The sequence below is a fragment of the Aythya marila genome (assembly GCF_965140915.1).
Source record: "Aythya marila genome assembly, chromosome: Z".
Taxonomy (NCBI): domain Eukaryota; kingdom Metazoa; phylum Chordata; class Aves; order Anseriformes; family Anatidae; genus Aythya; species Aythya marila.
In genome coordinates this window covers 60,955,647-60,975,307 of record NC_139080.1, presented here as the reverse complement: position 1 = coordinate 60,975,307, position 19,661 = coordinate 60,955,647, and the positions used below count along the sequence as shown (strand labels likewise).

General features: G+C 36.2%; 1 protein-coding gene across 3 annotated transcripts in view; it reads right to left on the bottom strand.

Moving 5' to 3' along the window:
- Positions 1-874: 874 nt before the first annotated feature.
- FER (FER tyrosine kinase) overlaps positions 875-19,661 on the bottom strand; it is a 190,720-nt gene continuing 171,933 nt past the window's right edge. For all 3 annotated transcript variants that reach the window (XM_082782897.1, XM_082782896.1, XM_082782898.1), the window contains 3 exons: positions 15,137-15,291; positions 11,238-11,360; positions 875-9,105 (listed from right to left, as the gene is read on the bottom strand). In XM_082782897.1, coding sequence (XP_082639023.1) covers positions 8,963-9,105; positions 11,238-11,360; positions 15,137-15,291 — 421 coding nt within the window. In that variant the 3' untranslated portion in view covers positions 875-8,962. The remainder of the gene's footprint in view (positions 9,106-11,237; positions 11,361-15,136; positions 15,292-19,661) is intronic.

Below are 19,661 nucleotides of genomic sequence, written 5' to 3'. Positions count from 1 at the left end.
GTGAAAAGATTATTTTTTTAAAAATTTACAGCATAATAGTTCAGATTTTTTACCTCAGTCATAATTTTTATATCACAGTCTTTATGTTAACACTAAGAACGGATTATGGAAATCAAAGAAATTGCATCAAAGCATAGTGAAAATGGCAATTATTACGGAGATTGGTTTAATTCAAAGTAAAATATAAAGTAACTTTAAACAATCTAATTTAAAATGAAATGTATTTAAAGTGTGAGTAATGAGTAAGATATTTTTTTCCTTTTAAAGTGAACAGAGCACTAGATCATGCAAAAGAAACAATACAATGGTTGGATATGCATTTAGAATGCTGCAATCTAAACGTGTAGAAACAGAGAAAATTTTGCTTTTCTGTTAAGAGTGCAAAATATCTATTTTTTTTTCAAAACCTAGCTTCTTAACAGAAATTTGGCTTAAATAAAAATGAGTGTGGTGTCACTCGCATCACCAAAACTGCAGAGCTCCAGCCCTGAAGTTCTGAACCATTTTTGACAGTCCTTTCACTTGTGCCCATCAGATAACTCCTTTCAGTGCCTTCTGAATTACAAAGAGAGACAAGTGACCACCAAACTGTGAGAGGATCACACAGAAAACTCCAAAAAATTGGAAAAACAAACAGAAAAACAAACAAACAAACAAACAAACCAAGCAAGCAAGCAGACAAACAAACCAACCAACCAACTAAAAAATACTATTGATTTTCTTGTGTGTGAAATACAGAATATTTCGAATTGTAGTATTCCTAAGAACAGAGTTACTAAAGTTGATCTTTCACTTGACTACAGAAGAAAATGGATATATCCTGTAAATAACAAATAAAATGAGACAGCTTGATACAAATATTTTACATTTATTGGAAGAGTACAGTAAAAAGGGAGGACTGCAGGCTCATTAGTGGTAACTGGTCCATAAGAAAATGCAGAGGACTATTCAAAAATGGTCTGCAGTTTACAAGAATACTGAAATTCTGTTTTGTATCAGCCTAGGAAAATAAAAAGTTAGCTTAAGTTCAAAAGTGTAACTTTAAAGTATATAAAAAAGGCAAATAAATAAAGTTAAAATGCAGATCTATTTAAAATTATAAAGGACAGACAACTGGCAACTGTATTACATAGTTATCCTTTTCAGACTTGCTTAAAAGTCAGATAAATTCGCAATGTTGGTTGTTTATTTTTTTATTTTTTTATTTTTACATGTGTACTTTTGGGAAGACGCACCCGTTTCCAGTGTTATGTATTATCAATCTGTTTCACAAATATATTATTTTTAAACAACAAAGAGTATAAAAGGTGCTTTACCTGATATTAAACTTGCTGGTGCATACTTTGGCACGAACTTGAAATCTAAATATGTATGCCAACCGTGCCCCACTCGGGATTAGTGGTGTCAAGAGTATTCTGTGTGTGCTAGTGGTTCAGCGAACCAACCTTCCCTCCTTCCCCAACACTTCTCCTCCATCTCCAGCCGCCTACAATAGTACAAAGGAAAAGAAACACATGCAACTGGAAAACAGCAGTCCTACAATTGTTAGTTCAAGTTTCATCTCTGGAAGTCTTTTGAATATGCATATAATTACACAGTCCTTTAGTAGAAGGTACAGCCAGTTGTCTATTTTTGGGTTTCAGTCCTCAGAATTTCTGTTTAGGTGTCTGCCTGACTTTGGGGCCCAATGTGATGAGTCTATTTCTTCCTATTCCATGTTTTCAGCACTTTAGTAAAAAATTAGGTGAGGACCTTGGTGGAATGAAACAGGTTAAGCTGTCAGTTACAGGCAATTGTTACACACCTAACAGCAGGATCAGGTATGCCTCTAGGTGGTAGGTACTGAAGAGTTTGAATTCCACCAAGCAGAAGGTGGAAGGAAGGTTAATAATGCAGACTCCCCCTTGTTTATCTCCTTCCCTGTTTGCCTGCATAGTGACAAAGAAAAAAAAAAAGTCTTTTGTCACTATTTCTCCGTAAGCACTACAACTTTAGGCGATGTAAGGAATCAGCCTCACTCAGAGATACAGCAAACTTCAGTCTCCAGAGGATTTGTTAGTGACTTGTAGTGAGTGTAAGCATATCATAAAATGGTGCCATTCAGTCTGCAAGGCCTCTGCAGCATCCTGGCTGCATCTATGCTACCTATCAGGATGGCCAGAAGCACCTGGACCGGCTGCTTTAACTTAGCAGTTCTCTTTCTGGTAAATGTGAGAGGAAGAAGAAAGGTACAGTTCTACCTTCGTGTTGAATTCAAGCCCAGTACAAATATTACTACTGCAGGAATATTTTGTAGAACGAATACTGCTGTTGAAATTGCATAACAGGTTTTTGCTGAAACAATTACTTTTCTGATATTTAAAATGCATTAAAATATCAACTTAGACACCTAGTGAACTCCCTACAGACCTTTACTGACAGATCAGTGCTTATCTTCTGAAGTTGCAAGCCTTAGCTTTTGTTGGTAGTGGGGTATAATTACTGGTACAAGTAAATGTTACAGACAGAAGTCAAGTTTCTAATACCAAAATGGATAACAATAATGAAAATTAACACTCTGGAAATTTCTTGTAACTAAAAGGCTTGTTTGTGGTGAGGCTTAGTTGGAATTAAATCATTGTTACTAATTTCAAAGATAGTGTTTTGAATCTAGTCTGACAGCCAAATCAATCTTTTTTCCAGGAGCACAACCAGGCTCGTATTTTTCCCAATAAGAGCAGGATGCTCTGTGTCACAAACCAGGCAGTCAGAAATGTTGCTTTTTTGATGTCTTTTATGATATGTACAATTCATGATACATCCAGGGTCTGTAACTTGATTAGAAACATGATTTGAACAATGTGCTTCACCTTCACAGTTACTTCAATTTTTATATCAACACGTTGCCACGGGAATCAAGGTACAACATCAATATATTTTTGAGTCAAGCAAAAACAGGGATATATTTGAACTTTTCTGTTACAACAGTAACATTCTTGTAGTAAGTGCAAAGGCACCATGTGTGCTACATGGCATCATCAGAATTAAGAAACAGTTTGGAGTTGCAAAGGGCCAGATTATTACAGCAGAGCTCAGACAGAATTATTAACCTCTTGTACCCCTTTGTGAAGGGCAGAAAGATTCTTTAATAATTGAAGCACAGGATCAGAGTGAGCTAGTTTACATACCAGTAAGAAAAGTGTTTCATATTCTTACTAGATTTAATAATTACAGAATTCTTCGTATATTGGGAAAGAATGAGCTGACTATATAGGAAAATAATAATGTGTATATATATATATATATTTTTTTTTAAAATGGTGAAAAATTGTTTCCAATATTTTCAACATCTGTAATCTAGAAGGAATCTATGACCAATCTGTTTATTTTTTGTTTGTTTGCTTGTTTTCTTATAAAAAGCAGAATTGCCTTAAATTTATGAAGGGAAGCATGGAGAAGCATGTGGTGTCTCTCCTACCCTACTAACAAAACATTGGCTTTACACTTGATCTTGATTATGCACTACAAAACTTCAGTTACGTACTTGATTACGTAGTACAAACTTCTGTAGTTCTGAACTAGATGGCAATTCCAAACAGTTGCAAGATAGGAACACTTTTTCCAAGCCTTCCTGCAGGTAGCAGCAGTGTGAGTCCTATGATACTACATTGGTTCACAGTTCATCTTTATGTCTAAACACAAAGCCAATTATTGCAAATTCTATTTACAAAGCATTGAACTTTGTAAATATGATGACAGAAGAAAAAAGGATGTAATGGCACCTCTGTGTTTTTACTCTGGGACCTCAGTCAACTGTATTTGCGAGCCCTGTTTATCTCCCCCCCCTCCTTTTTTTTTTTTTTTGTAAGTATGGGTAATAGTGGGGAAAATGTGGGAACTGCTAAGCTTAACTTGCTGTGCTTTTCACTGAAGCAGTCTTTACTTTCTGGGTCTGCTAGTGAAGTTGGGTGTTAATAATCTACAAATATACAAGGCTGAAAAATGGACAGAGCTAGAAATCACAGATGCATCATCTTTTTCAGTGGCAGTACTAGAATGAGCATTCAGAATTTGACCCTGGTTTCTTGTGTTTTCAACTGGAAACTTTCTGATTTTTAAGTTTTTTATTATTTATTTATTTTTATTTTATTTTGTAGCCTTTGAGGAGGGAACACTATCCTGGGAGAATTATAGTATAAGACTATAAATAATATTCCTTACTGATGTTATTTCAATGTAAAGTGGATAGGTTTTGAGGCTGATGCATTTTTCCTTACAGTTACTGCTGAATGTTCAAGAACTCAATTTTTTTGTAGTAATTTCTGGAGAAGGAAAATAGAAGAGAACTCTTTTAATTGAGCTGACATTTCAGATTTACTAGGTTGTTTGGAACTTCAGGAATACTGGACATCCCTTGGACTTTCTAATTACTAATTATTATTTATTTATGTATTTATTTATTTTTTTATTCCTGATAATTCTGAGAAGACAAAAAGTATCTTGTTTGGTAGAAGAGGTATTTCTCCCTGCATTCTTCCCTCCACATTATTCTAACCTGCCTAGCAAGAATGCCTCCAACAAATACGACACGTCCCTTTTTGCTTTAGGAAAAAGAAAATAATTGGTGAACTCTTATTTTAATAGTAAACTGCTTTATGCTTAGTCATAAAAATGTTACAAATACAAGAGCGCAGGCATACCAAACATTTCTGTCACCTACAAACAGGACAGCTGTTACAAAAAGTGGATGTTCCCAATTAGCCTCTTTCTTTTTATTCCACCTTTAAAATGAGTTATCACTACTTGTGACAACCAGCCATTTTCAGAACTACTGCTCTCAAATATCAAATGTGATGACTATTCACACACTAACTCGTCTCTTCAAATAGCTCACAGTTGAAAGTGCATCAGCAGCACTGCCATTTAGAGGACATGACAGTAAGAATAATGGAAACCAGCCTACCAGTTAATCACTGTTGTTACTATCCATGCAGCCACACATCTGGGAAAAGCTGGGGAGGCATTTTCAAATGTTTCTGAGCTTTGGTTACTCTGTGTAACATCAGAAGTGGTGTTTTTTGTTTTTTGTTTTTTTTTTAGTCTTGTTGTTGTTTTGGTATGCTTTTTGTTGTTGTTAGTATCTTTGCAATGGGTGCAAAAGGCATAACAAAATAACAAAATGGTTAAAATAGATGTAACAGATAACAAATATATAACTTCATAGGAATCTTTACTGATGTGCTCCTAGGATGTAAGTACAGCAGGTGATTAAAAACATGAATTAAAAAACAACCTATTATTTCCTTAACTAGTCTTCTATTTCACTCACATAAATAGGATGAGACTTACTTTACAAACTGCACTTCTTACTGATAGCCTTATGGTGATATGCTTTCCAAAAACAACCTTAAAATATTAAGTAACTCAATAAGATGGTAGATCTTTGCTGAAGTTGAGAAGAAAAAATGCAGCATAACTTTAGACGGTAAATGCAAAATTACTTCATTGCTTTCATTAGAAACTAAAGAAGCTGTAAATTTCAAGGAGAATGTCTTGGTGGAGTGCTGATTTTGAAAGATCATACCTCTGCTGGAGTAAAGTTTGTTTTCAGACATGATACTTTTCAATATTTTACTTCCCATAGAACTGAAATGCTTAGGAATCCTCATGGTTTCACTGATGACTGAACTCTGAAGCTTACATCTGGGCTCAATTTCTGATGAAAACTACTGAAAGTAAGCATGTCTTCAGAACAATAAAAAAAAAAAACAAAAAAAAAAAAACAAAAAACGACAACAAAAAAACACAATGAATGCAATTCCTCAGGAAAAAAGAAAAAAAAAAAAAAGATGAAAATAACAGATAACCTGTTGAGTTCCATCTCCTATAGCAGACCCTTAGCAGTATTTGGAGTCCCTCCCCTTAAGCAGCACACACCATTCAGAGCTCCCTTGGACTCTGCCTGGTTGAGTGCAGGTGTAAGAACCTACTTGAAATACCATACTTCCAAAAGAGACTAACCCATTTTTTGTACACTCTCTAGAGCAAACCAAGCGCACAAACCAAATGATCAGTACCTTGGAAAACTCTGAATAATGCAAGACTTCGGTCATCAAAAGTTCACAGCAAGCATATATGGCAGCTGTGGTTCCTAAATACCATGTCTGTCTTAAATATTAAAGTTTGGAAATTGCCCTGCAAGAAGTTTGCAGAAACTTAAAAAATTTTCCACAGTTATGGATTTCATTTCCTAAAGTGTATAATGGCAAAAATTATAAGTGAGATGTGAGGAACAAATTCTGCCACAAACACTGCTAAATTAATTACAAGGTAAAAAACAAAACAAAACAAAACAAACACAAAACAAAAACCAGAACACATAATGTGTTTAAATTTATTTTATACCTATAAACTCTTTCTGGTATTCTCCCAAAAAGTGACTATTTTTTAACTGAACTGATGCTTACTTCAGCAGTAATAATACATCTTCTTGCTGCTATATAAACCCCGTTTTAAAGACTTTAAATTTAAATGGCAGTGTGATATGAATTACTAATGTTAACCCTTTCAGAATAAAATATGAATGTATACCTTATCTGCATGTGATAGTTAGGATGGTCACCAGTTAATTTAAGACAAACAAAAAAGTATTTTACTTAAAAAATACTTTTTTTTTTTTTTTTTCCTGGCAAGGTTATATAGTGAAGAAATAATTCTCTTCATAGAAGAAGAATATCAACTCTCCAGAGAAGCAATGAATGTTGACAGAGAAGACACCATTATCCTTACTTGCAGACTTTAGTGATGCATACATAATGTCCTGCAGTTGAATTAATCATGGGGTTGGGACAGGGATTTTTCTGTACTTTTGTGGTGCAGTTCTTAAATCTTAGTGCACTTACATTTGCATTAGCATACTAGCAAATTAAGGCACAAACTTTATGTAATACTTAAAAGCACACAAACTAACAAGAATGCTTCCCACTGCTCTTGAAAATATCTTTGGGCTACTTGGAAATGTAGTATTAAAAAATATGTCCAGTACACTGGCAAGGAGGTTTACACTGAGGCCATCAAGTTTTTCCTTCAGGGGTATATATTTGCTTTCTTAGCTCCAAGAAAAATATCCCTTCAGAAATCCAAGCATTCCCCATTCCTTATATTTGGTTGCTGACAGCTCCACCTCAAATGCAGGTGAGGTGCTACAGCATGCTCATTCTTTGTTTTATTTGGACACTAACTCCAATGTAACAAACTCTTCCAGACTACACGTATTTTGGTCACGCAAAGCCCTTAAAAATTATCACTCGGTACTACCACAAATACACTTTAAAGAGCAAAAATGCTGTGGACCATAGAAAAGTCAACTTAATAGAAATAAAAATGTAATGTAGCCAGACTTCACTACATCTCAATCCCATGGTAACAGTCAAGTATAGGGGTAATAAACATTCCAGATGCTGTGTTATTTTCAGTCTCTGTTTCTTACTTGCACTAGCAGTAATGGACATCTCTTGATCTGGATGTTTTAGGTAATTCATAAAGAAATTTTAAGCACCTTAAATCTGGAACTCAGACCAGGGTTCTGTAACTTGTTCCTATTTCTACACAGGGCCCTAGAAAATAATCCAAGCTAGAAAAAGGACACAAAGCCAGAGCAATAAACTGTACCTTTCCTCTTTCCCCCATCTACTGTCTTATAATGAGGAACCATTTTTTTTATTATTTTTTTATTATTTTTTTTATTTTTTTAAACATTTTTTAAATATATTTTTTAATTCCTGGTGGCATTTACAAGTTGCCTATCCCCATCTTTTGAAATCTCTTGAAGGTTAGTACTTCTCTTCTTTGTTCAGCCTGCCAGAGGCTTAAAATATACTTCCTTCTTTTGATTTCATGAATGACTCCTAATGCTATACAGACATAGTGTTTTCCTTTGTACACCATGCATGGAATGTACTTTTGCTTAGCAAAGCCTTAAGCTCTAGCTGCATACTGAGAATTATCACCAATTTAATGAAAAAAATCAGGATCAAAAGCAAATCTAGCAATTCACATTCTTTAACTTATCTAAGAACAATGCTATTTATTACTGGTCACCTAATAGATGCTGCTATCATTAGCAAACTTCTTTCTGCTGGCCTACTGTTTTTACATATTCTTTGGAAGACAGGTGATTTGCAGTATTTCTTAACTTAATAAATTTCTTAAGTCTTTCGTGTAGTAAAGACTTGATTTTTTTGTTGTTGTCGTTTCTTAAATAAACATAGGCAATTGTGAAAGAGACATATTACTGAATTTTGATGACTTCATAGGAAGTAGAAGCAAATCACATCAAAAGTCAGAAATACGTATTATAGCATGGTAGAAAATGGACATGTAACAATTTTCTACAAAAGAAAATTCTGGATTTCACTGTTTAGTAAGCAGGCTTACATCCAGAACCTAACTGACCTTTACTGTTGAAACAAACTGTCATTTAAAAATATCAGTTGCAGAAAGAATTTAAAAAATATAAAAGTTTCTAGTTGAAATACTTGTCAAAACTGTCTTCAGTTTTAAGGCCAACATGCATGACACAGTCACCATGTTAGAGTGCCGCTGGTGTTGACATCTGGGACAGGGATAGCAGAGTGAGAACACAGCGTTAAGTAGAAAAACTGTGAAAAATGTCACTAGCAGTTACTTGCTGTAAAACACATAAAAGCCACAGTCCCTTAAATCTATAGTATGTGCTTTCCTATTTACATGTAACCTAAATGACAATATTACTGTGACTGGATATATAGCATTTGGCAGTATATGTCCTTAATGCAGGTGTAGACATCGTTCAAGATGGCACGCATGTATATTAAAAAAACAGTTAATTTCAAAGTAATCCTAGAAGAATATTGCAAATAATGTTGTATAAACGCATAGTGTTTGAGGGGAGAAAATACTGGAAAATAAAGTCCCACACATTGAGTTTGGCACCAGTATATCACTATGTCACTTTCTTTTTGATTGAAGATAGCTCTTTCTGAATCTCACTGAATTTTGGACGGTTTTCTGGTTTGTAGTCCCAGCACCTCTGCATTATTTTATATATTTCTTCTGGACATTTTTGCGGAGCTGACATTCGGTAACCTGGTACACAAGAAAAGAAAGTATTTAGTATTGAAAACTGATACATATTGATGAATCTAAAAAGAAACGAGATAAGTTCAAGACCATTGAATTAAAACAGCTATTGAAGGTAAATTTTACAGGACTTGTAATACGAACAAAGTCTTCAATACATAACCCATTTGGATGGCTAAGTATCAAACTGATGTAAACTTGGGTACCAATGACATTTAATCTGTATAGGATGAATTGCCAGTATGCCTCTCATTGCTGAGGGCAGCAACCTGCATATAATTTTTTTCCTGTTTCTTAAGAAGCAGTTACCCCTCATAAGTTTTAATCCTGTCATGTCACCCAATGCTCCAACCCACTGGAAAAATCATTGATAGCTATTCAGATGGGAGGAGGTGATGGCGCAGCTAATCCTAGAAACCATTTCCAGGCACAAGAGGGATAAGGAAGTCATTAGGAGCAGTCACCCAATTTGATGGTTTTTCTGATGAAATCACCATATGGGTAGATAAAGGGAGAAGTGTGGGTATTGCCCACCTAACCCTCGGTAGGGCTTTTGGTACAGCATCCAATTCAAACCTCATGGAGAAGCAGCTGAAATATGGACTGGGTGGGCCAACAGTGAGGTGGACTGAAAATGTGCTGAGCAGCCAGACCAGGCAGTGGACAGCACAGTGAGCTGGTACAAAGGACCCTACAGCTAATGCAGCTCTGTGACTCCAGGCTTACTGCACAATTCTCCGTATCTCTCTTTCTAAATCAGAATATAAATGACAGTAGACTCAGACAAGAGGTAAATCTAAGAACTATTTTTCTTTTTTTTTTTTTTTATATCGTATGCTTCTGCTCAAGGTGCTGGATTAATGCATGCAACTTCAAAGGAGAACAGCCAGGCTTTAGGATACTTACAGATAATATGAAACTCACTAAAAATTCTCTTCTTCACAAAGTTGCCTATAGAAACTAATTGTTCAAAACAGTGACGGCAACAACTACTTTTTGTTCTTAAAATGAAGTGATTCTGTATGGTCATTTAGGATTGAAATTATCCCGGTTCAACATAAGCATTAAGGTGACTAAATTTACTGATGATTCTTACTGATTGAGTAATTGAGACAGACAAGATCAGGAAGAAAAGCTAGAGCATTTTTTTCTCTGACTATTCAAACAGAAAAGCTATAATTTTGTGAAAAACAAGAAAATAGGCAGATACAATAAATGACAAAAAAAAATAGGCTAAAAGGAATGCTTTTCATTTTCAAAAGGACTTATTCAGTATAAAAAACTGAATAGGCATAAAATACTTCTTAATTTCTGAATTGTACCAATTTTGAGAGATTATTCTCAGTGGATTCAAACAGAATCTCAGTAACTAGGTAATAAAACTTGCTTTCACAAATATGCTTCTGCTCTGGAAACGACTAGATTTTTTTCTTTGGCCTTTTAAGGACAAGCTTTAGTGGTCACCTACAGTGATTATAATAATAATAATAATAAAAAGACTTCTTTTAAAATCATTTAGCAGTTTTACTTGCTTAGAACCTGTTTACACATATAGAGGAAGCACAGTTCTGAAATGTCAATAAAAATGATGACAATCAATCAAAGTCCTGAAACCCTGCTCACAGTTATTTGCTACTTTAAATAAAAGCCCTTTGATTATTTTCTAGGAGAGAAATACGGCTCTCACTGCTCAAGCAGCTTACCATTTTCCACTGTAATTGCTAGAATTTTGTCTGTAATGCTTTAATAGAGAAGATGGAATGATACAGACTTTTTCTTCCAGCAGTTTAGAATATTTATACCTGCATTAGCATAATCTTAAATAATTCATTCTGGTCAAGCCTCTGCTTTGCACAGCAGTAAATCCACTTCTCCATCTCACCTTTTAGTTATATATGTTCTATATACAGATAACATGATGTAAGTCTTTCCTCCTTTAAGTCACTGGTCAATATACTCCTTTTTTCAAGAAATCTATAAATCAGACTGCTCTTCACAGAATGCCAGATTTAGCAATTAAATTATCTCATAATATTGTTGATAAAATTGCTGAGCAACTGATATGCTATTTCTTTGCTATTTTTATATGGTATGTACTACGTCCTTCTGGATTATACAGCATTTTATTCATTCCCTACCTTTCTCAACTTGTTCTCGTGCTTGTTGATTGGTCATTCCAGGGTATGGGCATACTCCTAAACTGAAGGTCTCCCAGAGGAGTATTCCAAAGCTCCATACATCACTCTCAGATGTATATCTCCCTGAGAAAAGGAGAAAACACACAGCTTATCCTTTAGAGAAATTCATGCTTCAGATGATTACAGCCACATATTTTTTGTCAAGTTTTATATTGGCAAGCTTTAAGCAGAACAAAGTTGCAGCTACTAAATAAACATTCTGCAAATATCATAGTTTCCAGCATTTACAATGGTAAACAAGTTATCTTAAGGTCAATACCTAGGAATAATATAAGCTGACTTGAAGTTTTAAGAAGTTTGACGGACTTGTTACATACAGCATATGGCTGAGAAGACCTTACCATGTCAGTTATTTCCTTACAAGTTAAGAATTCTTTACCTCTTACTGTCCAAAACTAATTTTGTTCTTCTTTTAACACACACACACACACACACACACACACACAAAAAAAAAAAAAAAAAGATCAAAAAGATCACACCCCTTCACTTCAACTCTGAAGATACTTCTTAGAAATTACCTTTCCCACTTCCCTAATATAGAATGGCATATTCCAACCACAGCTGATATCCCCAAAATTGCCCAGAGAACATCGGATTCTTAATTGAGAAAATACTTTCTGAAAATTAATGTATAGTTTCTTCAACTGTTGTTTAATTTGAACCCTGAAGAACTGATGCTCCCAATCAGTTAAAGGAAAAGAAAAAAAAAACATCAGGCCTGCTGGTTCTACTGTTTTCAACTATGCTTCAGAGACAGAAAAAAAAATAGATAACTGAATTCCAAACCTCTTTGTGTAACAAAAGCTTTATGTTATGGAAGGTGAGATCTTGGAGAAAATACTACTGTTGTCCCTGTTGGATTCACATTAAGAAAGGTACTGCATCACAAAGTGAAGGCTGCAAGACCTTTGCAGCAGCAGGACTTATGAAAATGTTAACTTAAAAATCCATTTACCATATTTCTTTCATCAGCTTTGATGCGTGTATTTCTGTTGCATACTGTTATATTGTGTATGTCTTTGTTCTTAAAATTATATGCATGCTTGAGAATGTATTGTTTGTTCATGTCCAACCACTAAACAAACCAAACTAAGCCACTTCTCACTAGAAAAAAGGAAAACACATGTAAATTGTAGTGACAGTTCTTGGTACGACAACTGTTCTGACATCAGAAAGTTCAGTTTACTGTAAACTAAGTATCACTTCCAGCTGTGCTACATTTGCTAGTGTGCCTAGTAGATGGTAATTATGGACATTCACTAAGCTCTTTGCTGCAAGATTAGTTTTCTTGTCTACATATCAACTCTCTTCAGAGTTTGGCATCCAGTAATTTAACACTTTTCATTGAAATCATTCAGTAAATACAAGATAGGTGATTAGCTTTTTAAAAACTAAAATAAATAAATAAAAAAAAGAAAATACATGTTTTTCACTGTTAATTAGCCTTCCAGCTACGCTATTATCTGGGGGAAAAAAAGAGAAAAAGGAAAAAAAAAGCTTATTCATTCATAGAAAAAAAAAAAAAGCAGTGATTTATTAACATAACAAACAACATGAAGTTGTACTCAAAAAACATAACTACTAAATGTGTATTTGAATTCTGAGAGAACCATAAGCAAAAATATCCTACACTTGACATATATATCTTATCTTTATTAAGAGCTTTTAAAGCAGTTTTTCTACTTGCTGAAAGTGATGGGAATCATGTAGCTCCAAGCAAAAATAATGTTAAGGAATGGCACTGAACAGTACCCACTGAAGCTGAGGTTCAGTCTTCCACAAACTTCAGAAGCATTATGTTTTCAGGCACAACTCTCTAACCACTCCACTTCTCCTAATCCAATTTCCAGAATTCACAAATTCTTTTTTTTTTTTTTTTCCTTTTGTTTTGCTTGTTTGTTGTTGTTGTTGTTGTTTGTTTGTTTGTTTCCTTTTTTTGAACTACTATTAATTTGTTGTGTAGTGTGAATTCAAAGGTGATTAAAAACCTAAATTTTTCTTATTTTCTTAAACACTGTATCATTCATGTGATGGGCAAATTACCCAATCCCTCATCTTCCAACCTTTAAATTTTGCCACTATGAACTAGCACAAAGAGTGGCTGCCAAGTAGTTTTGAAATATTGAAGATTTAGTTCGGTTTCAGTCTGGTATCCTTAAATACCTTCAGTGTTACCTACACAAATGAATGCAGTACTTAGGACCACATTATTAGGATTGTAAAATGCAAAACAAATACTTCTACTTGCATCTTTCTAGTGAGAAGAAAAGAAGATCCTTCAAAAACACCCAGAAACCTACTACCACATTTTGAAAGTTAAATATGAGACTGCTGAACACATTCAGAAATGTTCGAGATAACTTTTTTTCAAAATGCTACAGAAAATCACTTAAAACTGGTTGGATACAGATACATTTTAGGAAACACCAACTTGATTTTAATCAGCTGCAGTTTTGTGCCCAGTAATCTGCATAAAAATACCCTCAAAATTAATGTGTTGTCATGTAAGACAGTTTCCTGCTTTGTGTAGTTCACTGGACTGCATATGCCTATAAACACTATGTTTCTATCATATATATCAAATAAACTGTATGCACGTCTGAAATAATGAAAATTATTTCAACTTTCAAAACACCAGTTGTAGTAGAAAAAAAACACACAGAAGAGAAAGTGTATTACACAGTAAACACTAGTAACATTAGCACCTCTGAGAATAATTGATACTATAAGCTCTCTTAGTGTAACTACATTTATTTTTAGCCTTACAAAAGGAAGATCAGCTTACTATGTAATGGCATTAACTCCTGCAAAACTGTTAATGAAGTGAAGCATTTTGCTCTCAGTTGTGAGCCATAAAGTTATGATTTCCAATCCATGAGTTTAAACAGAAGCTTTAAGAGATCATAGGAATATTTACAGATGTTTCAAATAAAGTATTTAAAACATTTTTTCTTCTAAGAAATCAAGTAAAGATCTGGTTGGGAGAAATGCATTCAGACTACGACATCATTCATTTAATATGCTGATTCTTCACAGCACACCTAGAAAATCTAATTTTTTCTAGTTCCACCTGCAAGCTAAAAAGCTAAATACAGCAGTTTCTATTTTTGTTTTGGAAAAACTACCCACATAGTAAGGACCACTTCCCTTAAGCAGAAATAATGGCATTTTCGTCCATGATAACAGCATAGCAATTTATAAAAGTGGAGGTAAAGAAAAGCTGCAGTTGAAAAAAATATATAAAGCAGTGACTTTATTCCTCTCAAATGCAATGACTTATCTAACATGGAATACTAATATTTTCTACCATTTTCAAAGAAATGCTAGAGCAACCACTGCCATAAATATGCAGAACCTGCCACTCATTTTGCTAATGATTTAGATGACAAACTAGGCCATCCACTAGGATCAGTTGGCAACAAAACCAGAGCATTATTTTATTGCTACATAATAACAATTCTGATGTTGCTACCTTCTTCTTTTGGAGTGTGGAACAGTATTTTATATACAAATGAGGTTAAAATATTTAGCCTCATTACACATTAGCATATTTGAAACATTTTTATTTGAACAGAGCATTTGTATTGGGTTTATGTGGCAAGGCTTTGGTAGCAGGGGGCTGCAGGGGTGGCCTCTTTTAGTTTGCTTTTAGTTTCTCACTGCTCTAATCTGCTAGGGATAGGCAATAGATTATATTAGTCTCCATTCCTTGAGTCTGTTTGGCCCATGATGGCAACTGGGGAGCCGTCTCCCTGTCCTTGTCTTGAGCCTTGAGCCCTTCTCATCCTATCTTCTCATGCTATAGGTGTTTTTGCAAGAAGGTACACATTCATCCTTACCATAGTTGAGGGCTTCTGGGGCAGTCCACTTGATAGGAATCTGCTTTAAGCCTGATGATGAATACACTCCATCATCTTCTTGACGAGACATTCCAAAATCGCTTATTTTCAGTATGTTGCTTTCACCTACCAAGCAGTTCCTTGCAGCCAGGTCTCTAGGTTAGAACAAGACAGAAACCACAACATTTTTACAAATTTGAAAATACTTAAGAGCATTGAAACTGTGAAGAACAACATGAAATGGATTATTAGGTCTTTTCTACCACAGCTGAACTGGCCAGTAAAAGCAAGTACGTCACCGTGTCGCCTTCACAGGCCAGTAAGAGCAAGTATGTCACCATCACCAGTTCAGTGATGAAATGAGCACAGGTGAGGCTGTTGTGCCTGATCAATGCCTTGATTGTGGTGCCCTGGTGCTGGCAGGGGGCTGCGGGGCTGCTGATTGGGGTGAGGCCAGGGCTGCCCCATGCCGACACAGCCAGTTCCTGACGGCTCCAGCGGCCTCACCGCAGGGCATGGCCAGGCCCCACAGCCCAGATGCCTTGGGGAAACGGGTTTAAGAGAGGAAGAAAATGGTGCTTGTGGGGGAGAGGAGCATGGAGCAAGTGTGAGAGAACCAGCCCTGAACAAGGAGGGCAGGAGGTGCTCCAGGTGCCACAGCAGAAGTTCCCCTGTGGCCCGTGGAGAGACCGTGGCGGAGCAGCTGGGCATCTCCTGAAGGACTGCAGCCTGTGGGAGGCCCCACACAGGAGCAGGGGAAAAGCATCAGGAGGAAGGAGTGGCAGAGTGGCTGGGATGAACTGAGCACAGCCCCCACGCCCCATCCCCCTGTGGTGCCTGTGGGGTGAGGAGAGGTAGAGGAGTCAGGAAGGAAGGGGTGAAGTTGAGCCCTGGGAGAAGGGAAGGTCAGGGGGGAAGGCGTGCTAGTTTTTGTCTTTGTCTGTCACCATCCAAACCTAATTTATTTGTTAATAAATTGAATTAAAGTTCCCCAAGTCACGTATGTTTTGGCTGTGATGGTATTTGGTAGGTGATCTCCCTGTCCTTTAATTGACCCACAGGCTTTGTCATCTTACTTCCTCCCCCTGTCCTGCTGAGCAGCGGGGTGAGAGGGCAGCTGGGTGGGCGTCCAGCAGCCAGCCAAGGTCAACCCACCACAACTATCCATGAAGTTCACAGAATTTTTAGGAGGAAAAAAAAAGAGTTAGAACAATAAAAATTTAATCTGTAACGCTACCTACAATTCATGGGCAAAGTATTTTAAAACTAAATTTACAGTGTTTGTTTCCAGCTTAAACAGCTAATATTCCATGATAACTACATTAGCTTTCATGCTTTGGACTGGAGCTGTAGCACAGTTTTGAAGCGAATCCCCTGAGCATTTAATGCACATTGGTTTTGAAGAGAGATTTTGATGCACGGAAACTACATCATTTTTGGAAGATGTCCAAGGAAGAAGGTGTGCACCAAATTTGTCTCCACACCTAAAGCAGAAAAAAGGGTCTGAACCAATGACAGCTTTAAACACTATGAATGGTGGCGACATCCACCACAGAGGCCCAAAGTGAATTTAGTCTGAAGTAGAAGTCTTGATCCATATATATATATGTTAAAGTTTTTATGTCTAAAACTACTATGGATCATTTGATCCATATTGCTATTGCACTGCATTTTGTGTTATGTAGACAGAGCATTTGTTTCAGGGTAGTTATTAAAATAGATCCAAACATTTAAACTGTAGCTGACTCACACAAGATTTCTACCAATAAGAACATTTATGTATCTCTAGCATGATGCTCTGAGCAATTATTCTTGCAGCTAGAGAAGATGTACCACTTAAAAACATCTGAAATCACCATTTCCAGCTGAAGATATGCATGTGTAATATGCACCATGGTATACAGTTTGATGTTAGCATGTTATACTGTTCAGTGAAAGTAAGAGGTCTGTAAAACAAAATCAAATTATTATTGCTTATATTCAAGTAAAATGTATCACCACGAAACTTCAAGAATTTATAGCTGAAGTTCCAATCATACTTTAATTATGAGGTGTGGTTTTTTTGGTCATTTTACTTCATTTAGTCTAAATTTTGTGACAGATGCACATGAGTAGTGGAAAAAGTAGTAAGTAAAGAACAGTAAAAATAAGTAAAAGTTATATCTGAAAGAAAATTCATGGAGTTAATTAATATCGAGAACACCTCCTTATCTGAGTCAGACCTAGTATTTAAACAAGTTACTTAGAAAAACCTAAGTAATGAGCTCTTTTTAGGTTTATTCCTCATATATAAACCTGATTATTAGGGAAAATACATAGAACATAGTACACAGTCTTTGCTTGTATGCAAAGATTACACTCAGTTCACATAGTTTTTGCCTGTTTTGTTTGTACCAGTTTTCTGTTTCTTTCAGAGTCACCTAGAGGAAGCATTTTTCATCATTACTAGAAATTTACAAGTACACTTCCAAGAAAATCAAACTGGTAGAGCTTGTGACATTGTATTTTGAATATACATATACATAAATTAACATTAGATCTCCTGAAAAAAAAAAACACAGACAAAACAGTTTTGCTTCAGGAAAGTGATTTTCAAACTGTCTGTTACCAGGGAATGGGTCACAGAATGATACTACTCAAGCTGCCACCCTGTACATGAGCACCAAGAGAGGAATCATGGGCCACTGGTTAGCTAATGGCCCACAGCTTGCGCGGGTGGACACCAATGTCAAGTCCACCATCGATCTTTCTGGGCAAATTGCTGGTTCTTTATTTTTATCTCAGTTACCCATCTATCAAATAGGGAAGTATTCTCATTGCTATCTTCCACAGAACATCAATAGAATTTTATGAAATAGTGAGTGTTACTAACAGTAAGATAGAAAAGGATGCATTGTAAGATAGATAAAACATAACTTACTAGTAAGACTACAAAGAGCAAAATAAATACAGTAGTAATGGTTATGAGTCTCCAAGTATTAATACCTTTTTTTTTTCTCTCAGCTAAAACTCCCAAACTTCTGAACCTGTAACAGTATGTACTACTTTTAAGACATCATTTGCATCAATAAAGCCTTTTGAGACCTTAATATGTTTACTTCTGACTTAAGTAGATTTGCTCTATTCCTTTCTCATGTGTCAGGTATGCTCTTTCTCTCACTAATTTAGAAAACACTTTAGATGTGAATTTTTTCTTTCCCTTTCTCACCTTAGTCTTTGGGACTTTCTAAGTCTTTGGGTCTTTGGGTCTTCTGGGACTTAAAAAGTCAAAGGGACTTTGTAATCACAGAATGGTTGAGGACCATGTCTAGGAGGCTTTAGAGTATCTCCATGGAGGAAGAGACCGTTCTCTGCCACAAAAGCCCGATGCTGGCTTGTGTTCAGCTCGCTGCCCACCAGGACCCCAGGCCCTTTCTGCAGAGCTGCTTTCCAGTTGACCATTCCCAACCCGGTACTGGGGCTGTTCCTCCCCCCAGGTGCAGGACTCTGCCCTTCCCCTTGCTGACCTGCATGAGGTCCCTCTCAGCCCATGTCTCCAGCCTGCTGGGGTCCCTCTGGTGGCACCTCAGCCCTCTGGTGCATTGGGCAGTTTGGGGTCATCTGCAAACATGCTGCTGCATCACGTACATCATTAATAAAGACATTAAATGGGACTCGTTATTGACCCCCAGGGTATTCTGCTTGTTACTGGCCTCCAGTGAGACTGTACCACTGATCACCTCCCTCTGGGCCTGGCTCTTCAGCACATTTTCAGTCCACCTCGCTGTTGGCCCACCCAGCCCATATTTCAGCTGCTTCTCCAAGAGGTTCTAATGGGATGTGGTGCCAAAAGTCCTCCTGAAGTTTAAGTGGGCAATACCCACTGTTCTCCTTTTATCTGCCAAGATGTCATTTCATCACAGAGGTGATCGAGTCATAATTATCAAGAGTAATCCTTCTTTCAGACACTTACTTTTCTTATCCTTGTGAGGAGTTGTTTCTTGGAGTACAAGCAACTCGCAATGTTTAGCAGATACAGTGATATTTAAATCATGCTAAATCGCACCAAAAGTTCTTTTACGTCACACTTTTAGTAACTTGCCATTCAGTGGGGTGAAGCAGCATGAGTACAGTGTCATTCTCAGTGCTTCACCTTCAGCCACTTCAGTTTCTGTAATTTCATCTACTGTGAATGTATTTTTCAGTATTTTTTTTCCTATTCTCTTACTTGTAATGTCTTCACAATGTCTATGTGTTTAACATTTGCTATTTCATTCCCAAGGCTTAAAAATGCCCTCAATATTAGGGTATCTTGTTAGCATTTTTGCTGTCATTTTACATCTGCTTCGTATCCTCAGTGATTTGTTGTATTTGCATTTTTAAAAGCATTTTAAAAAACATCAACACATTAGCGCTACCTCATGCTTTCCTTTTTTTTATTCTGAGGGGTTGCTATGATTTTTTGACATATTGCATACAGCTTCTTCATTGCTTCTCCTCGTGTCTGATGGTCTCCTTTAAGATGATATTCATATTTTTCAGCCCA